At 41.4% G+C, this 20,977-nt stretch overlaps 1 protein-coding gene across 10 annotated transcripts in view; it reads left to right on the plus strand.

Moving 5' to 3' along the window:
• rimbp2a (RIMS binding protein 2a) overlaps positions 1-20,977 on the plus strand; it is a 63,715-nt gene that overhangs the window by 13,314 nt on the left and 29,424 nt on the right. For all 10 annotated transcript variants that reach the window (XM_051412688.1, XM_051412689.1, XM_051412697.1 and 7 more), the window contains 2 exons: positions 16,987-17,076; positions 19,689-19,811. In XM_051412688.1, coding sequence (XP_051268648.1) covers positions 16,987-17,076; positions 19,689-19,811 — 213 coding nt within the window. The remainder of the gene's footprint in view (positions 1-16,986; positions 17,077-19,688; positions 19,812-20,977) is intronic.

Consider the following 20,977-nt stretch of genomic DNA (forward strand, 5'->3'; position numbering starts at 1 on the left):
GGCTAAAAGCTGCGAAACTGTGAGGATTAGAGTTGGAACAGACCAAAAATGGAATAATTGGTCGCATGGGGATAAAATTTTGCCACACATATATAATACATTTAGAACTAGGACACAAAAATGTTTTCAGGTTGTGTTTTCAGTCAACTTTACATAAGCACCTCAATAAAATTGGAAAATATCTGCAAGGCTTCTAGTCTACAAATGTGGGGTGAAATTACAGAGGTGATGCTATTATGAAACTCTCCTACCTTGTTGCCTTGACAGGGGGCTGTAAAATGTTTGTAGTGTACACTATATGAAGAAAGAAGGCTGCGGTCATTTCAGTTACAATAGATTTCTATTAGCGATGCAAGCATGGCGTGGCTCTGTGAATGGCAATGTCAGTTTGTCCACCACTGTGGTCCAGACTAGAATAACTCAACACCTACTTAATGGATTAAAAGAAATTAGGTACAGACATTCATAGTTCCCTCAGGATGGTTTGCTTTCGGCGATTCCTTAACCTTTCATCTAGCGCCATCACCAGGTCAAAATTCGAATTTGTCCACTGCACAAACAAATGACATTCCCGCCAGCCTCAGTTGTACTTTGTGTTTATTGCTAATGTAACATGCTAACATGCTAAACTAAGGTGACAAACGTGGCAAGTGTTACTTGCAAAGTGTCTGCATGTTAGTATTGTCATTATAAGCATGTATAACCCTGCTCTGGCTAACTAAATTACTTTCTAAATTACTTCTACACTCTACAATATAAGGTCAAACTATTGCTTCTCGTTTCGATGCTGAAATCACTTGTGTACACAGCCCTTCAGAGAAATCTGTTTAAAGGGGACCTATTATGAACGTTTCTGCTTCTATATTCTTAGTCTGAGACTCCACTAGAATAGCTTTGCATGATTCACTCTTCAAAAACATGCTTATTTATCTTATACTGTCACTTCATGCAGCGCCTTAGTTCATCCTCTGTCTGAAACAAGTGCTGCCGTCCTACAACCTTTAGTCATTTACAGAGCTTCCTGATTGAAATTACACCGTAGCTAGTTGTTGTTAGCAGTTAGCTACTTTAGCCGATGCTGGCTAGTCATATAAAGAAGAGCACATACGTTTACTCCTTACTTGACACTTTGGCCTCATTTCAGCCTTCAACATTGTAACATTATATATATGGCAGAAACTAAGGAAAAGCATAATAGGTCCCCTTTAATTACATTCAGCTGGGCTAAAATGTATGAAAAGTTACACAACGGAATATAAAAGACTGTTAACTATGCTACAAATATACAAGTTAAATGTGCCCACATGGGATACAATAGACTCATTATATGCAGCACTTCCCAGCTCACCAACCACATAGTATAAAGTGTATTAAATGTGCAAGCAAGCAATGTAATTCTCTAACTGTACACCTCTACATCGCTCCATTAATACATTATACAAGTTTGCCTTTTTTTTAATAATCTGATGTCAGGCCTTTTTTCTTTACAGTGATTAATGCCTAATTTACCAGCTAAAGTCTACACCCTATTTATTATAGTATGGCGAAAGTGGCATCAATCAAGACCCTGTTCAATTAGTGTCTTGGCTTAAGACATGAATTGGGGAGCCGAGGACAGGAGGGAGGGTCTATCCGGCAGCAGCCAGCATCATGCAGGCTGCTGTCATTTCTGTCAATTTGGCAGACAGACAGGGAGGTCCAGACTCACTGTGGTTGTACGGGGCAGCTTTCCAACAAACCATCCTTGTTTGTATCCCCGACTCCAAGATGTCTGCTTCCTATTGCCAGTGATACCTCTTCTCCTAACAGTAGCTTCTGATGTAGCTGATGGTTGTAGCAGTGGAGCTGGCTGATTAATTCAACAGAGTGGATTTCCGCAGCTCGCTGCACACGCGTACAGCGCGCGAGAGAAAGGGGGAAATTGAGCAGAGGAAGAGAGAGAGGGCGCACAAGAGAAAAGGAGAAAATGATGGAGGAAGGGTGTTAAGGAGGAGGGTCTTCGGGGGTGGGGAGAGAGTGAGAGGAAAGGGAGAATAGGAAAAAGAGAGTGTGTGGAGAGGGGGGCGGAGGAAAGAGAGGAAGAGAGAGAGAGAGAGAGAGAGAGAGACACGCAGGCCCCGGAGCTGCTACTGATGCTGCTGCTGCTGCTGCTGCTGCAGCCGTTTGACAATTCCCCACCCAGAGAGAGCAGGGAAGAAGGGAGGAGATCAGAGCAAGGAAGGAAGAAGGAGTAAGCGACACCTCAGTCAGGAAGCTCCTGTGCTAGCCAACACACACGGTAAATACTAATCCTTTATCACCACTCTGCCTCCTCTTTACTGCTGCTGTATATCTCTGTTTCTGCATCACTGGCCCGAGTGTGGTTGTGTTTGATTTAGCTCTGTTGAGATCCTATATATAGTGCACAGGGTTAGCATAGCCAAGCAGCTGGGGAAAACCTGTCTGTGCAGCTGCTGCAGGAGGAGACAGACATCCACAGAGAGGTGAGAAAGGAGGATTTGTACATTTTGTCTCTTCTGGGACTTAATGAGGAAAAAGCTACATCCAGCTCCTCTGTTCCTTGACTGTAGCAGAGCCACCTGTTTGGAGATGTGTGGGTGTGTGCCGTGTGTGTTGAGAGGTGGGGGGTGGGGTCACGGCGTGCGGGTCTAATGGTGTGTTTGTGGAAAAGGTTAGTATGTGCATGTGAGACTGTGTGCATGTGGATTTTTCAGAGAGTGGAGGATAGCGTCGCCTTTTGCTTGCTGTCAGATTATGAATGTAATCCTGTATGTGTGAAACAACATATGTAGACACATGTTCACATGATCACCTAGAAACACTGGAAGAGAGACAAACGTGTGGTGCTTTGTCAAACAAATTGATTTTGTTTGTGTGTGCTTTGACGTTATCGGCTTCGGTAACCTGAGCTTTTCCTGGTTCCTGCCTGCTGAGGGGTTGCCAGGTGTTGGTGATGAATATTAACCCACTCGTGGCTGACTGACACTTGCTCTCCACCAGTTTATTTGTCCTCATGAGACCAGGCCTCTTGCTAAATGTGTGTGTGTGTGTGTGTGTGTGTGTGTGTGTGTGTGTGTGTGTGTGTGTGCATGGCAAGATGGTGTACTTTATACACTCCCAATTTGTTAGGTACATCTACAGTAGCTAAAACGAATGTAGTTGGATACAACCAGCCTTCCAATCCTACCTGCATGTTCAGCTTTTATTCAAATTGCTTTTGAGCTATATTGATTCAACTTTTATGGTCCATTCGAGCAGTTTGTGGTGCTCTTCAGTTGTATTGCTTTATACTAAAAGGCGATTCTAACATTTTGCCAACCCAATTTATATCACTGGGCGTAGACTAAATATCAGTATCTATTCCACCAAAAATACACACATCTCCTTTTCCTTATTTAGATAAGAAATACACATCACATTATCAATAGTGACATTAGAAGAACATATTGTTGCTGCTACTGCAAATGTAAAACAGATCTTTAAGCTAGGCTGTAAAGCCTTTAAAGAGCTGTGACTACTGGTACCAGTGAAGATTTATTTGGGTTTGGATTGGGTATGAGGAAGAAAAGTTTTGGTCACTGTCAAATAACTTTTCCAACAAAACTTATATAAAATTAAACTTACTCGAGTAGACAGCAGAACCTTTCTTGTCATGCCTCACAGTAATCCTTTCATGGTACTAACACTTTGTCCTTGCTCGTTATATGCACAGAGTATGTGTGAAAACGCCTTGATGGGTCTCCTTGATGACAGGTCAAGAGAGAAATCCGAGCTATCCCTAGTACTGCCAGCCACACAGCAATTGCTTCTCTGTTGGATTTGTTGTTATCCATGATTAAAACAAGTGTGTGTAGGTTAGAATATACATGGTTCATATGCCTGCACCGTGCATATGTTTGAATATGTGGCTGTGTGGGTGGGTGTCAGACCAAAGGAGAAATATGGCAGAGGAGAGAGAAAGAATTGGTTCTCTGACAGCTCTGTTTAAGTCTCTTCTTGCAGCATTTTGCTTTGTGTAAGTGGTGTAACTTTCTCTCTCACTCTATCCTCCTTTGTCTCCCTTCTTTAAAACCACATGAAGGTATAGAAATCCGGAGGGAATTGAGGGAGAAAACCTTGTATATACCTCCCCCTAATCGTGCCCCTCTTGCACCACTTTCCCATTTCTTCTTCCACTTCTTCATCTCCATGCGGCAGACTGGTTGTCTGTGCCAGCTGACGTTCAGTTTGATGCCAGAGGGCGAGAAGGAGAGAGGGAGGAAGATAGGGGAAATGAAACTTGTGTTTTCAGTCTCATGGCTGATTTCCTTGCTCCTCTCCTGAGATTATCAGTGAGTCTGGCAGCTAAAAAGACAGCCTTCTTGACTAATCAAAATGTTCCTGAGGACATACAGGCACTGCAATAATCCCTGAACAGTAACAGCCTTGTAGGGGTGTGGCAGGACATAGACACATATGTACACCAATGGAGACACAGAACAATCACACATTTGCACATTGACTCTGGATTACATGCCTTCATACACTCTCCCACACATTTTCACTGTATTATTAACAAAGTGTATTTATGCGTGTTTACACTTAACTGTACTCTAAAGCTCCACTACACATTCACATCACATAGAGTCGGTTCTGTGACGTGAATTGTATATGTGGGCATTATGTTTTTAGTGTTTTGTGCACACTCACTGCTCCTTTGGTATAACTGTTCATTCATCCTGCTGGCTTAAATGGCAAATAAATTAGACAGCTTTTGTTTGCAGTACCTGTACGCTGGCTTACATTCAGACAATTCAAAGGGCATCAGATATGTTAGATGTGATACTTCATTGCCACTTTTTATCACTCCATACCTGAAAGAGAACAGTTTCTATAGCAACCCCATCATCCCCTCCCCTCACCCCCACCCCTGTTGCGTGTGCGCGCGCCTATGTACACGCAACGCTGTGTAGCTCTGAATGCGAACACATCCCTGAGTATGAGTGAGTGCTGTATTGATTGCTAGCATACACGCCATAAGTGTTGATGTCATTTAGCCAGCGGGGGAAGCAGAGAGGGAAACAATAAAGGAACATTTCCTCCGCACATTTCCTGGCAGCTTTTCAAGATACACAGAAGTTATATTAAAGGAAAGGCACAGAGCACTGCAGAGGGAGAAAAAAGCAAAAAGAGGAGGGTGGGGCAAAGAAGCAAAGTGAGAGAAGGAAGAGAGAGAGCGTCAGTAGCAAATGGGTGTCTGATTGAAGTCTAAATACAAATATAGTTTAATAAAAAGATAATGAGTAGCACTTCATTTATCTTGTCATGCTGGAGACATATCCAAATCATTCCCCATCTCATCAAAGAAATGGTTGCAGATAGGGTGGGTGATTCATATTTATATACATTATATAAAAGAAATGTATTTGTAGGCATTACCACATGTATTTCTTATTCATCCGCCGTCTTCATCACTTTACTGAGAATCAATTAAGTACCAGTCCTCTGGATGACATCACTAACAGCCTCTACGACCCTCAACCAAGTTGTACGGTGTTGTTTATAGTTTTGGCACACGTGTAGGATAGTGTTGCAGACCAAAGTCCCCTTTTAAAAACAGAATTTCACCATGGCCTTGCCAGGATAGGTGAGCCCTTTAGCACAGGATCATGCTGATAAAAGGCCTGTTAATTCCACTGCACTAATTGCCTCCCACTGTCACCAAACTTTTTTTAGGTTGTCTTCTCCCTCTCTTTTCCCTTTTTCTCCTTGGGCTCCTCTCTCGCTCTCGTGGTCACACTTTTCTCTCCATCTCTCTTCCTCTAAATAAGTTCTCAAATACTTTCTCTTAGCTAAATTGCACCTGTCGTGTGCCTCCGTCCTTCTCTACGTTTTCCTTCACTCAACCCTTCCATTCTCTTCTCTTTCCTTTCAGTCCTCAGTGTTTTGTGTCTGCAAGGGCTTGAATGACATAGGACAGAAGCCTTTGGTGGACTGAACACCAAGGGCAACTAGACGGAGGGAAGGAGGGAGAGAGAACGGAGGTAGACAGGGAGTACACAATGTCAGACAGACCGGCCTGTTCAGATACAGATGACATGACAGGACCTGTGCTCCCGTAACTGTCACCTATTGCTCTGTGCCACTGAGTCCTGCTCACTTGAGACCTAAAACTCGGTCACATGCCGTGCAGTGTTACAGGAGCCATTATAGAATTCTCCACATTTGTATCATTTGAATCCCGAACTGAAATTCAAGCACAAATACGGGTGAGCAAATAGTAGATACAAATTGATCTGTGGGCATATACAGTAAAATTACAGCTGGGAGAAGCTTTTTTTGATGTGAAACAGATGTTCTGTTTCTCTTCCGCATCTGAGTGTTTTTAAATTCCAGTGTCTCATTATCCAATTTTTGTTTTAATGGGACACTCTCCAGACATCTGTGAACTTGACGAGACGGAAGTCTATTTGAGATTAAACTGGTCCTTTTGCATGTTTGGTCAAAGGCTATGTAGTCATGGTAGCAGTCCCAATTCTTTTTTTCCATGTTGCACTGTGGCTCTTCACAAGGGGAACCATTTGGCCGCTTGTGCACTACTAATATAAAGGAAATAGTAATTAAATGCATAAATTAAAGGAATGTATTATTTATATAACGCTTTTCAAAACAAATGGTATAGTATATAACATCAACAATGGAGCGATACATTTGTAAAGAAAATTAAGGGGATATGAGTGACTAATATTGATGAACTACTGTAATATTGAGAGCAGAAACTATTCCAAAGTTTAGCAAATGCTGGATTTTCATTTCATGCAGGGCTCTGGGAACATCGAGTAAACTCTCGTTAGCCGACCTGAGAGACTTTAAGTCATTTAAGAAATGTATTTAGGGACTCCAGTGCCTGATAAATAAAACCAAAAATATTATAATGAATTCTAAAACTCTACTGGCAGCCAATGGAAAGTTGCCAACACTAGCATAATGTTCTCCTAGCGCTTTTTGTTTGTCAGAAGACTGTCTGCAGCATTTTGAAACATCTGCTGATGAGTATGAAAGTCTGCAAGTTTTGTACTGTTGCTTACCTTAGTTTGTCCTTATATGCCCTTTTTTGTAATGGGATATAAATACAGTAAGTGCTCTATCAGATTGATTTTTTTACCGTATGTATAGAGCTAGATCGTAAACCCCCTTTGAAACCAGCGGAGAGGAATCCTCTGCTGAGGCTCTGTCAGTGTATTTCTAGCATACTGTACATTTTAGCAACTGTGCAATGGGGTCAGATGTAAATTATTTAGCACTTGTGCAGTATGTTTTGCTGCAGATTGGGGTCATGTGAGCGTGTATCTGTGGGTATTGTGTGTGTGTGTGTGTGTGTGTGTGTGTGTGTGTGTGTGTGTGTGTGGCGCGCGCGCCTGTGTATGCACATATAGAAACGTGTGTGTGGGATTGGGGAAGTGTGTGCATCCCTGCCTAGGTGTCATTTGTGTGTATGTGTGTGTGTGGGAGAGAGTTTTATGGATTTGTGTGTGTGCTTGTGCATTTATATGCTGGCTTGCGCGTGTATGTTTGTGTGTGCACTTGTGTATTCCAAGCATGAAGGTCCATCCAAGCATTATGTGAGCATGAAGGCCCATCGAAGCACATGTAATCCCTAACCAGCTCTTGGGCTCCTCATTAGCATTACACTGATCTTCCTCCAAACTTATTTTCCAGCCCTCTGATATTCTCTGTGTGGCCTGAGGGAACAATAGGTCCTGTTCACATCAAATGTGTTATGTCATCAATGTGACTGGAAGCTTTGCTGCCCACGTCATGGGAGCCCTATTTCACTCTCACTGCCTTCTCCCACAGTATGTACATACAGTGCACGCACACACTCCAAAATGCACACTGCCATGCCCTAATATTCCCCGTGGGGCATGTGTATTCTCAGGAGAGGCCAATGCTTTCCCCAGAGGGCCCTCCATATACAGTACAGCTGGAGCACCTCTACATATCACAGTCAAAGTTCATATTCAAAGTTGATATGCTCACATGTGCTCTCTCTTTCACCCTGTTCAGACCATTTTCACATTGGATTTTGATCCAGTTCAGGCACAAATTGCGCCTCAAATGTCAAATTTGTTTCTGCCACCAACATTAAAGGCCCCCTTTAAATCCCAGACGGTACTTACAGACATTAACGACAGAAACACGATGATCGCTTTGGGTGTCAATCAAAAATGGTGGTCTTGGATGATATTGTGAGACCACTGTCGGACAATTTACAGCTTCACTGACTAAAGATGAGCTTAATCAAAATTAAAGAACAATTTGACAGGTGCTATGAACCCACCTCTACAAACTAACTCAGAATGTGACATGAAATGACACACACCCGTAAATTAGTGTAATGCTACTGCTAAAAATTGGCTTTTTATGTTGGCCTCTTCCCCCTGCCACGACTGGCATAAAAAATCTCCTCTTAGTGGTTCGATGCGTAAAAAAGTGTGCCGTGGCCAAAGTTTGTTGCTAATTTTGTTACATTTTCAAAACAGTAGTGCAGATGGAAGATGGATCATAACACTACGATTCACGAGGCATCCATCGCACCATCTGACATGCCTCAAAACTGACATCGTACAGTCTGACACAGATTGCCATCAAGACTTTATTAGACCCATCTTGCACAGTGTGACATGCAATGAACTTGTAAGATTGTTACAAGTTGTTGTTAAATTCAGTCTACTGATGACTTAAGGCTGCAACTAACATTGATTTCCATTATTGCTCAATCTGCCCTTTATTTGTTATGATTAATCAGTTGCTTGTTTTGTCTGATGCTCTACAATGATAGAACAGATACAGCAGATCTTTGCATCTATCTCTTCCTTGTTTCCTGTCACCTTGCAACTATCGCCATCTAATAAAAGCATAAAACTAAAGCACAGTGCCTTTTACAAAAGCAATTTGTGAGCACTGCTTATATCCTGATTGCAAATGGTGGCGTCATCACATTTCACCAATTATTGTCACTTGCGAATTGCAGAAACACTTTTGAAGTCATAGAGGCCCCTCACATGCTCATGCATCGGTCGCAATTAGGCTGTTTGTTTTGATTAGGGAAAAATGGCCAAATTAATGGGAGAGGAAATGATCTCATGTTGCAAATTGTAGCTTTCATGCTGCAAATTTGCTGAAATGGGCCGCTGCTTGAGAAAATAGCTATTTAGTTTTTGATGTGTGCCTAAAACTTGAGAATCAACTCTGTTTTGTCAGTAAAGCATATGGTCACATGCCTCCCGGAGCATCTGTGGATTCTCAAAAGCAAACACTGTATAAACTGTATATATGTATACAACGCAAGCACAAACATTACAGACACTAAACAGAGCTCGCGTGAGTAACAGGAGAAGCGACAGAGGAGGTCGAAGAGTGAGGTGAATGAGGATGTGTGTTACATGGGGGAGAAGTTAATCTCTCCTGACGGTAGCGCCGGCCTCTCCCTGCCTCTCCTGTCTTCTCTCCTCCATAAAACTCTGGACTGTCTCCTGCTCTGTGAGAGGCAAGCAGTAGAGTTCACACGGACACACACGAAAACACAAACTGAAACCCACGCGACAGGATGTAGAGAAAAACCGGGGCATTAAAAAAAACAAAAAAAACATTAGCTGTTCGATTTTTGCTCAGTAGAAGAGGTGAGCAAAATACGTATCCCAGAAGGCTCTTTATTTGTGCAAAGATTTGAGTCTATGAACACTTCTTGATGCAGTCTTGAGCACGTGCTTTCACGAAGCACAAGAGACTCTTCTGTACAGTAATTCCTTCCTTGTAAGAGGGTTTTGTACGTGTATAAAATATTTGCTGCCACATTGACCCGATGTAGGCTTTTGGACATTTGGGCACTGTTAATATCAAATGTCTGTGGCTGCGTAGGCTGTGTTTCCATTCAAGCCCCAGTTGATATTACATTATTAAATCTGCAGGAGTGAGTCACATGTTTCATATTCAGACATTTTTTACATATCCACTAACAACAGGGGGTTCCCTCGAATTTTTTGTGCATTATACATTGTGAGAACTTCCAGTTTTGACTCAATGGCGTGTGCATGTGTGTTTATTATGTGAGGTAATTCTTGCTACACAAATACGTTTTTAGGGATTTTGAATCCCTAAGATTCAGATGAGCAGTCTGGAACACTGTGGATGCACAAGAGCTTAAGGCTAATGTATGCCCGGAGATGCTATTTATGCAACCCACTCATGCTTGCATGGGTGCACACACTCGCACACACTCACACACACACACACACACACACACACACACACACACACACATACAGTCTACAGTTAACACTTATTTGAAATGGCCTCATAGGTCTTGAAGCTATGACTTATGTGTGTTTCTTCACACATACATAAACACGTGCATGCACACACACACACACACACACACACACACACACACACACACACACACACACACACACACACACACACACACACACACACACACACACACACACACACTACCATCACAACTATTTATGTTTTATGAATGAGGCACCTGTAGAGACACATTAGTAGTATAGGTTAGAGGAATGTAAGCTGTTAATGAAACTGACACATAAAAGGGAATATTTTGATAGCATGTTAATGAATAATCTATTGATGACATTATGGTAACAGTCTGAACTGCACTTAATGATACACACCAACATAAGATGAGTAATGCAAAAGGTTGCCGTGCAAATCTGAAAGATGGATTTCCAAAATGAAATGGCACACATGAACATGACTTTAAAGGTTAAAGGAAGTCACTGTTAGTGAATATACTCTGCAGCTATTATAAACTAGTTGTTCAGGTGTCATGGACATGTTGTAAACCACAGATAATGTGCAGTATTGACAGCATTATAATTGATTGATCTCAAAATGCTCCTGAGACCTGCAACAGTCTGCCAAATAAGCTGATGTTTGGCTGAAGATTAAGTGGGGTTGAAGTCACACATTCTCTTCTGAAAAGGCAAACACCTACTAAGCCCTTCAGAGGACAAACTCTGTGTTATATATCATCCTTTATGCTGCAGTAAAGACCTTGCTAATGCTACATAATAAATCTCCAAAATGTTCCTCATTTTCATAACCAATTGCTTAAGTGGGGATGTACAGTGCTAGTGTACATCTGCCTTAAAGGTAACATCAACCTTGAAACTGTGTCCTCTTTTGGATACATTATATTGTTGTTAACTGGTTTGCGATCTACAGTAAAGGGTCATACTGCTGGTTTTGTATGTTTTTATTTATTAACAGTTGTTTTTATACTTACTTATTTATACTGCCAACCATTTTCAAATAGTCCGTCTTTTCAAGATTTTGTCCCCCTTCAGTCAGTCTTTTTTCATTTTTTTTTTTCATTTCAGTTAGGTATGGGTCTCCAAATAGGTACTTGAGGTGGGTGATCCATCACTGTAAAAATATACTTGTGCCGTGTGATACTACAGCTACATGGTCCTACAATCATTCTGAAAATGCCCCTCGAGTCAGCTGACACAAGCTTTGTGAAAGGCAGCAGTCCCTGCTCAAACCTGCATTACCACATAATAACGTAATAGAACACAAATGTCAAGCTAATTCCCAACACACATATTGATCAACAACTGTTGATCAGTGGAATAGCGTGTAACTGGTGGCATGGCTACCCAACTGTGCATATGCATCCTTGTGCACATGCATGATACAAACAACATGGTGATCCACTCTTAAAATAATTTCTCTTTAGCACTAATGGTCAACAGCTCCACAGAGTACCTTTAATCTTCATAGTATACTGAAGTAAAGTGAATTCAATGGCGACCAACATTAGTGTGAAAAAAAGCTGATCCAGTGTGAAAACAAAATTATTTTTTGATCTATGACTCATACTCCTGAATTATGTATGTATACTTTAAATGTATATGTTTATGTAAATCTATATACACTAGCGTTTGATATTTCAGGCTTTAATGTGACAAAACATGCAAAACCACCAGTGATGTTTTTTAACTTGAATCACAGGCCGATGCCGTCATCCTCAGTGGGGTTTTAACAGCATGTCCTGATCGGTAGGTTAAAAGGCCACAGTTTATGGAGCTGTCCGTGGTCCTGACTGCTCCAAACATTAGACGGTGCTGAACAGGCAGCTGATGGTGCAGCAGCTATTAGTGGTGGGACAACAGTCAGGGCTCTGACTCCATTTGCCCATTCTCCAACCACATAAGTGCAGAACAGTCTTTTACACATGGTTGTTGGTATGCACACACAAACACACACACACACACACACACACACACACACACACACACACACACACACACACACACACACACACACACACACACACACATTAACTGATCCTTTTAAACCACTCAGCACAGTGGGTAGCAGCAGAGGGAATTATCTGTTTATAATATCACAATACTTCAATAAGATTGAAATAATCTGATACAGTAGCGTGAAGCCTTTTGTTTGAGGATCAGTTTAAACAACCAGTCTGTGCTGAACTTAATATATAACTTACAAAGGAAAACCAAGAGAAGATTATTCTTTTTCTGTATTTGGGTTGAGTATGAGGTGAGAATGTGGTCTTTATATAGACAGGCACGTTTAACTTTCACATGGCGATGCTGTTGCAAGACTGCATGTTGCAGAACCAATTACTGTATATATTAATGTCTATATATTTTAGGTACACCTTACTAATGTTAAGGGACATATGATTCATCTGTTTGTCTGTGAACTTACTGGTGCTCTCATTGAAGACCGCAGATGTTGTCAGTGTCTTTTCCATTGTGTTCCAAGTGGAACAAAGTGTTTCCACCATAATGTCTGATTAATGACAATCCCCCTGGGAGTTGAGGAAGAACAGTAGCAATCCTCTACCCCCAAGAATCTCATTTAGAGTCAGCGGTAGCCATCATAGAAATCTCTGTACCCATGATTTCATCCTTCAACTGTTCTCCATTATAACTGCAGCAGCTACTGGTTTATTCCTTCTTGAATACTATATTACAGTATTTACTATAACCAGTATGACCGAAACCCTGTGTTCCTAAATCCAAGATCCTTTCTGTGTAATTTTCTGTTGGCTTGCAAGAGGCAAGATTTGAATGTCGCAATTAATTCCCGTTGTTTTATTCTTAAGTGGCGTATCCACAATTCAAAAGCATCAACACTTCCTTAAATACATTTGAAGGCCTGCATCACTGTAAAATACAGCATGTTCAAGAATTAAAGCTTTTACTGCTAAAAACAGCTTAATGGGCAGAAGTAAATTTAGATTTGATTAAACAAAGCTGTGGTGTGCTTTGTAATGTGGAGAGGGAATTATTCTAAGATTCTTCCCATTCCCAGTTTGGATCAGTGTGAATACATGTCAGTAGATCCAAGTAAGTACGTCAGATTAAATAATTTTCAATGATGTTCCGCTCAACTCCTCATCATCAGGTAATCATACCCAGTGGAAAATACCTGCAACAAAATAAACATTTCAGATACCTACTTTTATCTTGTTGGCCGAATCAGAGTAACTTCCTGGTCTGCTTTGGACTAGAGCAAACAGAGCTCATGTGACAGAAAACATGATGCTGCAGTTTTTTCACAGACTGGCTGATGCAGTGACGCACAGTATTACAATAACCAGAGGCATTGTCTAAATCTAATATGTCGCAATTGTGTTATTTATGGTACAACTGGACTCCTTCCGCCTAACACAGCCCGATCACAAGATTGCCATAGAAAGATTGTCGTAACTTCAGTTATGCTCCACCCAAAATGTATCTCTTCAGTACCAAACACTCACAGCAGAGGCTGTAAAAGCTTTATTTCGCAGCTCTTCAAGAGGAAAAAGGAAAACATTAAGAGATTTCTCGAATCGCTCCTGCAGCTTCTCAACAATATTTGCACACAACCTTTTCAATCTCACGAGCAGGTGCTGGTGCTGGTGCTCTCCTATCTGTTGCCTGGAGAACTCTGTGTTCAGCTTTGTCAGCTGATCAAAGTAGACTCCAATCAACATTTGTTGAGGCTTCAGCTTCTTGTTGTGGGCTTTGCTTTAGTGCCAACTTTGCTTTTGCCTGTTTTTTTTCTCTCGAAGGGAACTTGATACACAAGCTGATAGAGTAAGTGCTAACTTGTGTCATCTTTCTAAAACACTTGTTAAATGTTAACTGAGGATACATTTTTATGCAAAGCTAACCATCTCTTGGCCGTTTTATATTTAGTGTGAGGGATGTGCGAGTGGTACCAGTCTTCTTATCCAACTCTTGGCAAGAAAGCAAATAAGTTTGGGAAATAGTCCTAATGCGGACACTTAAATGGATGCACAGTAGATTGTAGGGCTCAGTGAGTGGCTGGCCACTTTGAGCAGAGCTTATTTAGGGCCATGCGCTAAATTAGTGGGTTACAGGCGAGAATGATAATAATGGTGGTGATGGAAGGGAAAGTGCACACATCAGTTTGTGTTTGTGTGTGTTTGTGCATGTGTGTGTGTGTGGGGGGGGGAAGACAGAGATAGATGGAGAGAAAAGATAGAAGAGAAGGAAAGAAAGAAGTTGTCAAAGTGAATTAGTCATTAGTGGTGTTGAGGTCTCTCCCTCTAGCCTGTCCACTCTTTTTGCACGCACATATGGATCTCAAATTTCACAACCACGCACAGATTCACACATACACACACACACACACACACACACACACACACACACACAGACACGCCACACTTTTGCCCAAACACAGATCTGCACAGATGTCCTCTGAGTGCTGTAAATCCCCTGTTAGATTGTTGTTTTTCTTAAGAGAAGCCAAATTATCATATCCTTTATATATTCGAACCAGATTTTTTCTGTTTATTTGTGCATATTGAAGGTTTAAATTGGCACAGAAATGTGTGTGTGTGTGTGTGTGGGGTCTCCCTTGGCTTTGCACTATAGCACTGTGTTTACAAGATGTTACGGAGTGTTAAGCAGAGCTGTGAATGTGTGATTCACTGGAAGTAGAAGCAAGTGGAGAAGCAGACATCATTCCTGAGGCCCATGAAAAAGAAGCCTTTGTGTTTTAATTTTCCGTGTTTCTGTGTTCCTTTTGTTATTATACTGTGGCACCCTCAACCAAACTTTAAACTGTCTTTCGTTCGCCTTCCCGTCTGTGTCAATTGTCCCTCCCTCCCTCAAATCCTTTCTTTCCAGCTATCTTTACATCCCTCAAACCCCCCCCCACACACACACACACACACACACACACACACACACACACACTGCACTTCTTTATGGTGTCAACTACAAGGCCATGTCCTGGGGTGTCAGCACAGAGGACACATGCAGCTGGCACCTCACGATGTGCCGCGTCTCCATAATTACCAGTCAAAGGCTGAAGAATAAAATCATTTCTGGCTGCTACTGTAGCTAGGTGTGGCTCAGTAGTCTAACTGCTCTGTGGTCTGCAGCGATGTGCTGTGGCGACAGCGTTACACAATAAGAGCAGCAAGTGAACTCACTCACCAGTCTCTGTGTCTTCCTGTCCTTGTCTGTTCCCTACCTGTGTCTTGGTTTGATTGTGTCTTTCTCCGACAGCCCTGGCTGTCTCTCTGCCTGCACACAAAGAGATGGATGAACCTGGCTGGCCCCTCACTTTGTCTGTTTTTCTCCATTCTCCTCTTAGCTGGGGTTTATTGAGTTCCTTGATTTGTACTGATAAATTTGATCATAAACCTCTGAGCTGCACAATCTTTTTCTTGTGCAGAAGCTGGCGTACAAGGCTTGAACTCCTCTTTCGCTCGAGTATATCATAGAAATCAGGCACTAGAGAGGATATTGCCTGTGTGTATGGTGTATGCTAAATAAGACAGTTGTGCTTTATGGAGCTAGAATGCATCTTTTGCTAGTCAGATTGTGTTTCAGTCACTCAGAAATCTACATTTTTGCCAGTTTATTTTAAAACATACACATCTTTAGAAGGTAATTGGATTAAATCCTCTTTCGGAGACTATAAATCCACTTATTTTCATTAGGGGAATAAGCAATAGTTTGAGATAAATAAGGCATGTTAAAACAAAACCCCACTGGTCTTGAAGCCACTATTCACCCCGCTTGACGTAAAAAGGAAAACAAAAGCTGTGATCGACTACTGTGGCTTTTTGTTTAAAGACAAAGCTGAAAAAAGAAAAGACCCGACTTCTATTATAAAATTACTTATCCACGTCTTAAAGTCAGGATGCCGAGAATGACAATCAACAGTATGAGCTCAGTGCAATAGCATGAAGTGGTATTATGTGCCAGGATATGACCATTCGCAGTGAAATCACTCTTGAATGCTCAGAGCTGTGAGGAGAGCATTGCCCTAGTTTGAGTCTGGCGTAATTATGTAATGCTTGAGTACCTGCAGCACCAGCGGCATGACAACTTCTGAATGTGAATTTGGGCAGCGGAGAAAGTGCAGACAGGAACTGCACACCTCTTTTCAAGCCTTTTACGTGGTATGCAACTCAATCTTTACTCACATTATGCACTCATTTTCTTATTTAGCATTCGACTTCCATCCTTTCATCTCCTCAGCTCAGTTTCTTTTCCTGAACTATTTCTCCCTCAAACCTTTTCCCATTTCCTGTTCCTCGTTCCTGCCTTCCCTCCATCCCATCATCCTTCCTCTAACCCTCCATCCCTCTTTCTCTTCGTTTCTTCCCATGTCTCCCCCCTCCATTCCTAATGCCACATACCAAATGGAGGGTGACAGTATGCAGCTGTGGGTTTTGTCCTCCAGACAGCATCTTAGAGAAAAGCTTAGCCCCCCACACACACACGGATACAGATGGAGGGAGGGACCGGCAATAACCTGTGTCTTTCATCTGTCGCTTATATAATAGTTTTAAGACGGAGTTACGCCACGTGGCTTGCATACATGATGCATTCAGGGGTAAAAGTCTTTGCGATGAGGAAGTTCCCTTGTAACAATACGCTAAACTCTCTTTTCTTTCCCTTGTTTATTCTTCAGAAAGCGAAGCTCCATGCTGCCTTGCAGGAAAAAAATCGTCTGAACCTTGAGCTAATCAACCACCACCTGAAGGCATCCAAGTATGACCAGGTATGGCATTCACACATGCAGTGTTCAAGCATGTATTGCAAGGACACACACACACACAAATGATGATCAATGGTGAACCAGGCCATGATCTATGGTAGAATGTTTTTTATTTTGCACTGCTGGTGATATAGGGGCTACATATCACATGCACAATGTCTGTAATGGCTGTAACATCAGTCATGTGTTGGAATACGAGAGCCGTCTCAGATCAATACAGCTGCAACCTTGTTATCATCGTCACATATGTTATCATGCGTTGCCTCTTCATATTCTTTATATATATATTTCATATATATATATATATATATACATATTACTTCTCCACATGCACGATGTACACATGTGCCCTTCGGCTTTACTGGCACCGTCAGACAGAGTCTCCCACTTCACACATGCACACATAAATATGCACACAGGCCCAGACGGAGACAGTCTGTGATTGTAGGCGATTAGCTACTCTGGCGCTAATAGTGACTCTCACAGAGGGGGCAGATTTGACACGTGTCCAGGGACTCAGCCCAGAGCTTTTGCTCCACCATGCCACACAAAAAGATGCCATCTGTGCACCAACAAGGTGGGCACAGAGATGAAAAGGAAGTGGGGCAAAAGTGCATCCAGTCCTGCTAGATATACAGTATGAAAGTGCGACTGGCATGTAGGGGGCAAAGACATCATGTAGTGGACTGTGCACGGAGAGAGAATAAAGAAATGAGGGAAAAGCAGAACCTGCGTGTGAAATAGGAAGAGAAGAGAAACAAGACAGTGTTTATCATTGGAGAAAGTAATCACACAAAATGAATTATACTACTATCTGACAATTTCAAAAGACAGTGAATATATTATGACTCAGAATCATAGTCTTTATTGCTGGGGTTGTATTGTTCATGTTTTGTCCACCTCTATACAGATTTGCCAATGATGAGTCAGCATGATTTGTGCTAACCTTTGAACAAGTGTTTGAATATTAACAAAATGCCAAATAAATAGCACAGCTAATAATAATATACATATCTTAAAGGGAGACACTAAAGCCCTGGTGCACACTGCCCACCTGAGCAATGTGTTGACGGCTGTGACGCTGAACAGCTGTGTTTGGCATGCTAGGCGGTGTTTATACTGACAGCGTATCAGCTGCGTGGCTGCTGTGGGGCTGCTGCCGCCAGCCCTACCTTTCTATACTGAGTTTACCTTTGATAAATACCATACAATAAAAGCCTTGTTCACATATGAATGGATTCTGTCCACAGAAACACCAGAGAGCTGAAATCTGAAACAGATACAGGAGGTGTTAAAAAAAAAAAAAAAAAAAAAATTATATATATATATATATATATATATATATATATATTTCCATGTCTGTGACATATTCTACATATATAGACATTGAAACTGTAGTGAAAGGTGTATATATTGCTGGTATAATTTTGATAGAACTATGAACAGACCCTTTTCAATGTCTATTTATTATTTCTATCTAATGTCCGTAACAGAAAGAGGGACTGCTCTAATCTGTTAACATGGACACCGAATTAAAAAAAGATGTTCCCCAACACGTCTCTCAGGTAGGCAGTGTGATTGAGCTATAGCTCAGGTTTTATTACAATGCTACAGATTTTTTTAAGTTATTTTTTTTGGCCTTTTATTGCCTTTATTTGATAGATACAGCTGAAGATAGACAGGAAAGGGGGGCAGAGAGAGGGGATGACACGCAGCAAAGGGCCGCAGGTCGGATTTGAACCCTGGGCCGCTGCACTCAGCCTTAGTACATGGGTCGCCAGCTCTATCCACTGAGCTAACAGGGCACCAATGCTACTGATTTTAATGTTTGAGTTTATGTTCTGTTCCGAGATTATTGCTGTAGTTTTAGAGTTTCTTCTTCTTTTCTAATTTATCATGTAAAGCATGTCTAATGCAATAAAATAATAATAATAAAATATATTATTATTATTATTATTATTATTATATATTTACCGTTTGTCCATCATGACATACTTAGCTCCGATGGTACTAGAGCTTCCGGCTCCAGCTCCAGTCATAAATTCCACAATATGAATTAATGAGCTTATCTATTGCACGCTCATCTGTTATGTTAGTTAATGAGATGATTGGTGTGTGGCTGAGGGATGGTTTCTGCTCGATCCTTCGAGGCCACCTTTAGAGGAACCAGCTTAGCTCAAGGCCCCTGACTGATGAAGAAAACGAGAGGCAGAACGCTCAAGTCAGCAGCTCTGTCTCATCAAGGCTAAATGGAAATGTGCTGATTAATTTCTCTTCAGACTGTGAACTCCCAATCAACCCTCCAGCCAAAAAAGAAAAAAAGAACTCTATTCATAAATGTGAAAAGTAGGTCTACTGAAAGAGCAAACCTCATAAAAATTGCAGGCTTGTTTTCCTCTTTAAAAAAAAAACACAATAATGGTTACATTTTGAAACTCTTCAAGTAAAACAGGAAATTAAAGCGTGTTCCCTCACTTTGTTGTGTTTTTTTTGTTTGACTGCCTGCACTGCCTTTTATATCTGTGTTGTTAATAATCCTCTTTACCTTGACCTCTTTTTAAAATCTTTTTCTTCTTCTTCCTTCCTTTGCATCTGGACTCTTTCTGTTTATGTAGGTGCGATCAGACTATGACCAGCTGAGAGAGACCTTTGCTGTAGTGAGCCAGGAGAGAGACGTGGCCCAGCAGCAGAGGAGCCAGCTCGAAGACAAAGTGGAGAACCTGGAGCAGGTTCTGAAGGTGAAACGTCCCTCCATTTACGTTTGCTTTTATCCTCCTCCTTCATCCTAAATACAATCACTTTTGTCTTCCTTTTTAATGTTGAGGGAAAGCTGGGAACTTGCAGCTAACACCAGCTCTTCATATTTCTCTTAACCCTTTTATTTCTGAGTCTTTCAATGTCTCCTCCCTCTACTATAGTATATATTTCATAATATGATCCTGTAGAGCTCTCAGTTGTCTGGCAAAGAGTGTGGAGTAAGAATGTGGCCAGCTCCAGATAACTTAATAATGCCAGAAAGCAATTTTGAGTATTGAGGGAGAACTCTTGTCAGTGTGTGCTCTTACCTGAAGAAACTCTTGATCAAAGGAGTTCAATTTAAAGAATTTCAATTTGCCATTTTTCATATACCACCCCTAAGGAACAAATGTCCTTTCTCTACCCACAGAAGGGAGATTTAATTATCTACAGTTATGGATTAGATAATATAAATTATTCTAAATTTAGTTCAGGGATTAATGCCAAAAATCTGCAATAGTTCCTTCTCGTCTCTCTCGTTCTTTGGTAGAGAAGACCACTGAGCAATATGTCTATACGGTTCAACTCTTTTATCCTTTATCTTCCTTTCCACTGAGTCTATCTTCCCACTTTTTCACTGACATACTGTATATCTCACCACATTTCTCTAGAATGCCCATCTCCACTCATTCATCCCCCACTCACTTCAGTGGTTCTACTTGGCTCACACCATTCATCAGATTTGGAGACTTTTCAGGCCCAATTTTCACTGCCTCCTTTTGGAAATATTCCCATCCTCCATGTGTTTGTTTGCTAAGAAAACTTTAGAAGGAAAGTGATGCAACTCATGAGGTGAAGTGTCATCGGTTTCATGGAGAGGCTCTTTTTTCATCGTGTTATGGTCTGCCAATAGTAATCAGACACAGTCTCACTGCATTGTGAGAGGCACTCTCATTACAAATCCTCGCCTCCCTGCATCTCCTATCGATTGTCTGTTTGTCAAGATATTTGAGAGAGAAATGTACCCATCTGAGAAAAACTGACCCGCTCCCTAATACAGCAAAGAAAGGTTTGTCACTTTCTCATTGTGTATTGATTGTGAAGACAAAGAGACTATTTAGAGGAAATTACACAGGGCGATGTGGGTGGAGAAAGCAGAGATGGAGGA

This window comes from Dicentrarchus labrax, unplaced genomic scaffold (assembly GCF_905237075.1).
Source record: "Dicentrarchus labrax unplaced genomic scaffold, dlabrax2021, whole genome shotgun sequence".
Taxonomy (NCBI): domain Eukaryota; kingdom Metazoa; phylum Chordata; class Actinopteri; family Moronidae; genus Dicentrarchus; species Dicentrarchus labrax.